Source organism: Mycosarcoma maydis, chromosome 19 (genome assembly GCF_000328475.2).
Source record: "Mycosarcoma maydis chromosome 19, whole genome shotgun sequence".
Taxonomy (NCBI): domain Eukaryota; kingdom Fungi; phylum Basidiomycota; class Ustilaginomycetes; order Ustilaginales; genus Mycosarcoma; species Mycosarcoma maydis.
The window spans coordinates 220497-229106 of NC_026496.1; the positions used below are offsets into that span (position 1 = coordinate 220497).

Consider the following 8610-nt stretch of genomic DNA (forward strand, 5'->3'; position numbering starts at 1 on the left):
CATCGGCGAATATCGCGCCATGACGTTGCTTACGTTTGGGATCAAACCACGCATGCGAAGCGCGCTTTGCTAATCACGAATCCACTTGGCTTTGTTGGTCAAGGTCGTGTTGCCCTACCCCGCGGTCGTGCCTGCCTGCTTGCCTGCCTACTGGGTAGAACGAGGTCGACCCTGCTCATCGAGATGCGTTGACACTACAGTCGTCAAGTCAGCTGCTGGCTGCTCAGGAATGCTGACATGCGAGAATCTGTTACCGTGCTGTGTTCCTACCTTCCACCAACCCACCATCCCACCATCCCGCCATCCCACCATTATCAACCTCCTGCTGCGACCTCAACACACCACAGCGGATTGCAGCCATGTCGTCCACCACGAATGGCAACGCCAGCCATGCGAGTCAAAAGAAGCGTGTCATCGTCGTCGGTGGCGGTGCCTCTGGCATGTCGGCCTGCCACGCGTTTTCGCTCTCGCCGCACGAATTCGAGGTGACGCTGTACGACAAGCAATGCTCTCTTGGCGGCTCAGCCACGTCGTACCAGCTGCCTGACCCTGCCAAGTACGGAGCCCAGTACATCAATGACGGTGTGCAAGGAGCATCGCCCGTGTTCCACAACACGTTCAAGGTGTTTGAACACGTTCTGGGATTCAAAGCACAAGAAGTGGGGATGCAAATCTCGTTCGGCAAAGGCAAGCCGACATTTTGGAGCAACGTGTTTCCGTCGGAGCTCGTAGAAAAGTATGCGCAAGATATCAAGAAATTCGGGAGCACGCTCAAGACGATCAAACGGTTTGAAGTGGTGTTCGCGGTGATTCCGGTGCACAGGATGCTCAAGATCTTTGGGTTTTCCGACGAGTTTGGCGAGCGCATGGTGTACCCGCTCGTGGCACTCTTCTTTGGTACAGGCAACGATACCAAGCATATCTCGTCGGCGATCCTGGAGCGAGTGTTTTTGGATCCGAGCATGCGCCTATTTGAGTTCTCCGACGACAGTCTGCTGGCAAGTGTACCGACGATGATGGCCTTTCCCGAGTTGGCACGCGTCTATGCGGCTTGGGAGGACGAAATCTGCAAGAACGCCAACGTGCGTGTCGAGACGAGTCGCGAAGTGTGTGGAATTCAGCGAAACACACGCGAGGCACGCGAGCGCGGGGGAAACATTCTCGTCACCTCGCGTCGCGTCGACCAGCACGGCAAGCGTCTCACCACGGCTGATGAGCAGGAGCGCATCGAAGTGTTTGACGAACTCGTCCTTGCGTGCGATGCCGAGACCTCGCTCAAGCTGCTCTCGAAGAGCGCTTCGTGGAAAGAGCGCCGAATCCTTGGCTCGGTTGTGTATCGCTGGGACATGACTACTACGCACAACGACTACGAGTATATGTGCAAGCATTACCAGATGACGTACGATGCAAAGCACAAGGCCAAGAATCGCGATGATGCCAAGTCCAGGAAAGCTTTTGAGTTTGCCCAGAACCACTGGAAGCCTCTGTACTTGATCAAGATGTACGAGCATGATCGAGCGTTGATCGAGATGTCGTTTGACCTGACCAACTACCAGCCGCAATTCTCGGGTGTTGCACCTACGGGTCCACGAGACAAACATGTACGCTCTCCCTCTTGCGCCCCGCCACGCGAGCGTCAAGGAGCTCATGGCAAACAAGCCGATTCGCAAGAATCCCACCTTTCGCCCCTCTCCGACGATGCGACTCAGCACAAAGAGGCGTGTCTACAAGACCACGTTTTCCAAACCATTTTCCTCAACAAGCAGCTCTCGTCGAAATGGACGCACCACGAAATCAGCAAGCCGAAAATCATCCTGGAAAAGTGGTGGAAGCAACAGTCGCATCGATCGACGCACTACGCATACGTCGTCCCCTGGCTGTGGCTCATCAACGGTGCCAACCACACAAACTACTGCGGCGGTTGGACGCTCGTCAACATGCACGAGGTCGCCATTGTCAGTGGCTACGCCGCCGCCGTAGCGCTCGGAGCAAAATACCCGTTCGAGCAAGACAAGCTGTGTGCAAGGCTCTTCCACCTCTACAATGCGCTCGCGCACCTCAGCTTCAAGAACGTCAAGAAAGCGTTGAGCGCTTGATTGTCGTGGACAAGTCGTATTTGTTTCTAGAGCATACACGCATACACACTCGTGACAGATCAACGCAATGCACGTCGTTTAGGTATCCGTGATTTGCGTGTGCGTGGGTGCAGGCAGTGAGACGATTATTGAATCTTGTCGCGACTGCGCCGCCGAGCGGATGCAAGCAACGTGTCGAGCCACGGTCTGAGCGCGCACCATGCGAACAGTGCCATAGATAGCAGCAGCCAGACGGTTGTGAGCGCCGATGCAGGAATCGCGCCCAGGTACAGCCTCTGCAGCGTTATGTGGATAGGAAGCGACGTGTGCACACCGTCTCCGGCCGCCGCTAGCGCGCCAAACACGGCCTCGGCGAGCTGCAAATGCGCCGGTTTGCAGACGTTGTTGGCGTCAGGAATGCGTATGCCCGTAGACCGCACCACAAGATGCACGTACGCTTTGGTGCAGGGAAACCGAGCCACGTTGCTCGCATCTGCATTCCAGTCGATCGTGTCGCTAGCCAAGATTTCTTTTGGCGTCACAGAAGATTGCGACTGCGAGAAGACCACCGTGTCGTCCATGCTTGCGGTGCTCGAGATACTTGCGGTGCTTCTAGGCGCAGCTGTCTGGCGTGGTACAATTGACGAGATCACCGCGTAATTTGGCACCTCGGTCCTCATCTTGCCTACATCCACGCCACCCACCGGCCGAGCATCCACCAACTGCGCTTCCCACTCCACGCCACCCATCGCTAACACTTGCTCCGGACCCATCAGCTGCATTTCTACCTCCAACGCCAGATGCGCGGCTACCGAGCTACGCACTGTAAACCTTTTCGTCAATGTCCACGCTACACGATCAATATTCTCCCGTACCCACCTATCGCGCGCGCTCAGCTGCGTGTACAGCCTCGCTTGATGCGGTGTCGGCAGTGTAAACGATTGCGCATCTGATAGGTCGAGCACTAGCCATGCGCCGGTTTTCGAGTCATTCAGCTTCACCCATGCGTCATCGCGCGAATCAAGCGGCACGATGCTGAAGACCGACGGTGTTATTGTTGGCCGCAGTACTGGCCTGTAGCAGGGCAAAGACAACTGATGCGTCAGCTCCAAACTGTTCACCTACACCATTTAAGCACTTTTTTATCTTCGAGGCGACCACAATCGAGCAATGCCACCATCTCAAAGAACCAAATGAGATTTCATCAACACCGATCGTGATCGCCGGTTCGCAAAGGTAAGAGAAACTCTGAAGCACTGAGATCCAGCACAAACTCACCAAGTGGACGAAAGCTGATCCGCAGCCTTAGCCGCCAAATGACCGTACTCGTCCGCGCGACAGAGCAAGGGCCCAAAATTCCGAATCTCGGTGTTAGCTTGCACGCCTGTGCCTGCTACTGCTAGGAGCGCAGTCAAGAGAGCAAAGAAGCGCAGCATTCTGCCTCTTGGCTGGGCTTGTGCTTTGTTTGTGGGTTGCTTGTCGATTGCAACGCGTGTGGTGGGCGAGAGCGGTTCAAAATCGCTCTGGAAACGACGTGATTTGGACCAGGGAGGTTGATGCTCTTGGGAGCCAGTCATGAAAGGCCGGCTGACTGCCGCCACGACATTGTAGATCTTTTCGAGGACGAGAGCGGCAAGATTGATCCAGGCATAGAAGATCATGGGGATGAGACCCATCATGAGGTTTCCTAGCCAACCTCGGCGAAGGATGGTGTCGTAGATTTCGGTCTCAACGATGCGTTTAGCGTCTGGGTGTCGATAAGGACCCAACAAACGGTAAAAAGTAGGGAAAGCAGCACCGAAGCAGTAGATCAGTGTCACCTTGGGGCCGTACGTCCAGAGCAGCTGACCAAGAGGCGGCGCGGTGCCCATGTCGCGTGCCAATGTCGAGACGTAGGACGAGTAGTCGACGCCATACTTGATTCGTGCATTCTCTCTGACGAGCAAATAGTAGTGAGGGGTGGAAAGCGGAGGTGGAATGCGATCACGCAAGATGAGCGTCCATAGTTGCGCCTGCATCTCGGCGATGGGCGGAATAGCGCCGACACCAGGACGCACAAAGCCGATAAAGGCCACGCTCGGGTCGTCTGGGTCGAAGACGTCTCTGCAACGAAGCGTGGCGGGGACGGGGTATTGTTTGGACAAAAAGTCGAATTGCTGGGTGTAGCCTGTTGCGTAGACGACGACGTCAGGTTGGATGGTTCGGTTGCGCATGCGCAGATCTTCTTTGCGGCCGTTACGGACAAATTGGACGGTGCCATCGTGGTTGACGCGTGCTGGGAAGGGAGCCAGATCGACTGAAACCTCTTCGGGCTTTACCGAGGGTGGATCGAGGTAGGTAGTAATGCGCTCGAGGAAGCGATTGCGACTCTTCCAGCCACGGTTGATGTAAGGCATGGCTTTGCTGCTCTTGTTGAGGAAAGTGTAAGCTCGACCAAGTCGATGCGGTTCCAACTCACCGACCCACTGATTGCAGCCGGCTTGGGTGCCGGTAAGACACCAGAGGAGACGTTTGATGACAAAGTCGGATAGAAACCAGCGCAGATGAGCAGCAGCAACCCAAGGGTGGACGTAGGCTGTCTCGAAGAGATTGGTGATGAGGCCGTCAATGGGCAGATTACCGTTAAATACGTTGCCAAAGACAACAAAGTCAGAAAGTACAGCTGGAAAGAGCAGGAAGCCAGACCTTGTGCAGAGAACGACCTGTTTTGCACCTGCTTTGACCGCTTCGTACGCCATGTCCATACCGGTTTCGCCTGTGCCTAGAATCATGACACGCTTACCACGATAAAGGGAGCGATCCTTGTACTGGGACGAGTGAAGCGTGATGATCTCGGACGCATTGGCTGCATGGTGAATGGGTTCAGGGATACGAGAAGCAGTGATCTCGGATGATCCCATAGGATTTGTGATGACCTGGTCGCCGGGGATGGTGGGGGGCAGACCAGGGATGTTGGGCAAAGCTGGCGTCACATGGAGACCAGAGCATACGCAAAGGTGGGTGAAAACTTGAGATTTATCGGCTGCACCGTTTTCGTCGTCGTGCAGAGAGCGATAGCGCAAGAGATGACCGCCGTCCACCTTGACCGACATGATGACCTTTGTGTTCATTTGAAAGTGACATCGTTGCCTGAGCTTGAAATGGGTGGTGTAGTCCTCGAGGTAGCGGACATATTCGTCGAGGGTAAGGTGGTCGTTGTGTTTGAGAGGCAGACGAAAGTCAGAGTAGGATGTGAGCTGTTTCGATGACACGAGGGTCGCGTTCGAATAGGAACGGTAGCGAAAAGTGCCGCCAATGTCAGCCTCTGCTTCAAAGATGGTGATGGAAGGGTTGAAGTTTGGATCTGTATCGGAAGCTTCGAGCAGTGTCTTGGCCGTGACAAGAGCGCTTGGCCCAGCGCCAATGATGGCGACCTTCATGGTTAAGACAAGCTAGAGCGGAGCGCAGATGCGGATGAACAGGGGGACGGGCTTAGGATGGATACAGCCGACTTGATGCGTGCAATGATGCGTGCAAGCGTGAGAAAGGGTCCAGTTGAGCGAACTTGACTTAAGTTAGCTTCACAATCCGTGATTGACGATTGGTGCGTGCAGCAAAGCACCGCAGATACTGTATAACTTAATCACGAAAAAGTTAGTCACAGTGTAGCAGCTCAATCACGGATTCACGATTGTGATTCTCGATTCGACACAAAAGTGTCAAGGGTCTCTCTCTCTCTCCACCCTCTTGCCCCGTGCCTCTATGTGACCAACCAATCCGTGATTCGTGATTCGTGATTCGTGATTCGTGATTCACGCACGATTCAGGATTTCCAGATTCACGATTGATAGCAAATGCGAGGAATTGTGTCGATCTCACACCTGGATGGGTTTAATGTGCAACACGAAAGCGAGGCACGAGGCGCACAGTCACGAGCCACGAGTCGTGAGCGGTGGCCATTCGTGATTCGTGATTCGTGATTCGTGATTCGTGATTCACGATGATCGGCCAGAACAGCGCACGCCAGCTACGAAAAGCAACGCCAGCCCAAGCACGAAGCTCAGGCGGAGTTTGGAAGAGCATGGCTCGCTTCTAGACTTTACCGGCGGAAAAGACTGAGGGCGGCCGAAAAAGTTTTCGGTCTGAGTCGTGAGTCACGAGGGGTCTCGTCTGCCCAAGCTTGCACAGACATAACACGGCACGTTGCAACCTGCCTCAAGCTGCCATAGACGAGTTGAGCGCATGTATCACCACCTCTCTTTCTGTCATCAAGAAAAGACAATCACGAATATGAGGATGTTATCACAGGCGAGATATCCATCGCTTTCGCGTCGGCGTTGAGCCGGTCGCTATCATCTTGACTTGACGTAAGTTAGCCAAGTCAGTACTGCACTGTACAGTACAGTCCTCTACGTGGGCTGCATCCACGACCAAGGACTCAACAACGTTATAGGGTTGTTAGGGTTTGCGAAGATAGCTTGAGGCCTTACCTGATAATCACCGAATACCTGATCGCAGCAGTCGTGAGTCTTGTGCAGGGCAGCACAGCGGATGCCTAGTTATAAGTTATTAATAAATATCGTGAGCCTAGCTCGGCACCAAAGGCAAAACCAAAAAAAAACAACAACAACAACAAAACGACTGACTGATTTCGAAGACCAAAAATAACTTACAATCTCGAATTACGAATGCTGGTTATTTTGGCTTGAATTTAATAGTTCAAGACTGGCGAGTGGTTGTGCGAGTTCAGTTGTGAACTAACAAGTTAATGTGAATCCTATGAATCGTGCATCGTAAATCACGAATCGTGTAAGTTGTCGTGTATCACGAATCACGAATGTCGCCAACTATAAGTTAGTCGCACCAACGCCCTATTTCAACTTGACAGGGAATTTTCGATTTTCGCGAGCGAGGAAAATCTAAGCCCAGGTTGGTCGCGCGGCTCTCCGTCTCTCTCCTTGCTCTCTAGCTCTTGTATGTCTCGAACTTGAATTTCATTCACTCCCTGATTGCACCTGGGCTGCTGTGTCACTGCTGTGTAACTTGGTTGTGGGTGGGCCCGCTGCATTGTAGTTGACATTGCATAGTGCTGCCGCCGCCTGGAAAGTGGGTCTGCCGCCGCCTTTGCTCGCACCTCGCAGTGGCTGAGTTGGTGTGAGTCGTAAGTCGCCTTTCTGGCGTTCTCGGCCAGTCCGCTCCGCGCTGTGCGACTGGACACGTCGTTTCGGGTTGCCCGCCTCTCGCCTCGTGGTGTGTCGTCGCTCTCGTCTGTAGCTCTGAACCCCCGCAGCCTCTGTAGCCGCTAGGTAGCGTCCTCGCCCGCGTTTCTCTTTGTCGTTGTCGTCGTTGCTCATATCGACCACTTTTCTCTCTCTCTCTCTCTCTCTCTCTCACACACACACACACACACACAGCATCTGCGCATGCCCTTTTGCATCGCCACCACCATCATCCCTCTTTCTTTGCCTGTAGCTCGCATCGCCCGCATACACTCATCTCGCCATCTCGTCGATCCTCAGTTTGCACCGTCAGCCACTTGTTGGCAATCTTGCATCGGCTCTCTGCGTCCTCACTCACCACCTCCGACTACCGACCCGGAGTTTGCGTTCGGTCAGCTGCATTTGCTTTGACGCCACTTGCTCTTCTCGTCGCCTCTTTGGCCTGCTGGTTGCCGTTGTCCACATCTATCACTCCGCTACACACTTGAGCTACGCCGGCTTTCTTGTCACACGCACCACATCCATTCGTCTTACTTGAGCGTCACTATTCCCCTTACGTACTGCAACAGTCCCACCACTTTTGCTATCGGCTCTTCATTCCAGCCTCTAACCTAATTCCACAAAACCGGTCGACGCTCGCCATATTGCTGTCAGCCTTGACACCTCTCTGGGCTTTCGCCATTCGCTCCTTCTCATCGCCTCTTCCGTATCCTCTCATCCTCTCCGTTTGCTGCTCCTGTGCCCCAGTATAATCGCCCATGACTTCTACCATTCCCCACACGCACGTCTAGTCTACACGTCAATCTTGCCACCCCGTACGGCTCTCGTGTTCACATTCCTCCTCACCATGCGCCGGTCCGCTGGCCGACCCGAGGCGGCTCTACACGCCTTCAGCTGCTGTGACTCAATATGCGCTCTGCCTCACCCCTCTTTGCAACCAGGCGCGGCACACCTCGATACACCATGTAGCACGCAACGCTCTTATAGCAAGCCTTCGCCCAGACGCCGTCGACGTGCACTGCTTTCTTCCTTTGCGGCTCAAGCTGCCGTTCTGGTATCCTCAGTACTCGTCTCTTCACCCGCCATGATCGTCCCTGTGCGTGCATCACTCGTAACAAACGACGCCACCGCTTTTCGTCAAGCCGCTACCTCCCAATTCAGCTTTGCCAAAGACACCAAAGTATCGCCTCTCTTTCCTGTCAAATCCAGCTTTGCACCCGACGATCGCTTGTCAGATTCGATGCATTCCTCGCAACACTTATCGACTTCAGTACAACCGCCATCCTCACGGCAGGCCACGCTCCCGTCCCAGAATCACATTCAGCTGCATCTTTCGA

At 54.2% G+C, this 8610-nt stretch overlaps 3 protein-coding genes across 3 annotated transcripts in view; 2 read left to right on the forward strand and 1 right to left on the reverse strand.

The window, feature by feature from the left end:
* Positions 1–359: 359 nt before the first annotated feature.
* Positions 360–2096, forward strand: UMAG_05328 (uncharacterized protein; the record flags this gene model as incomplete). The annotated part of the gene is made up of 1 exon (XM_011393731.1): positions 360–2096. One exon carries the CDS (start codon positions 360–362, stop codon positions 2094–2096), a length of 1737 nt encoding a protein of 578 aa, XP_011392033.1.
* A 125-nt stretch (positions 2097–2221) lies between these two features.
* UMAG_05329 (uncharacterized protein) lies at positions 2222–5494 on the reverse strand (the record flags this gene model as incomplete). The annotated part of the gene is made up of 2 exons (XM_011393732.1): positions 2222–3149; positions 3354–5494. 2 exons carry the CDS (start codon positions 5492–5494, stop codon positions 2222–2224), a joined length of 3069 nt encoding a protein of 1022 aa, XP_011392034.1.
* Positions 5495–8357: 2863 nt separating this feature from the next.
* Positions 8358–8610, forward strand: part of UMAG_15101 (uncharacterized protein) — a gene marked incomplete at both ends in the record, with an annotated part of 2399 nt that continues 2146 nt past the window's right edge. The window contains one exon of the mRNA XM_011393869.1: positions 8358–8609. Within this exon, the coding sequence (XP_011392171.1) occupies positions 8358–8609 (252 nt within the window). The remainder of the gene's footprint in view (position 8610) is intronic.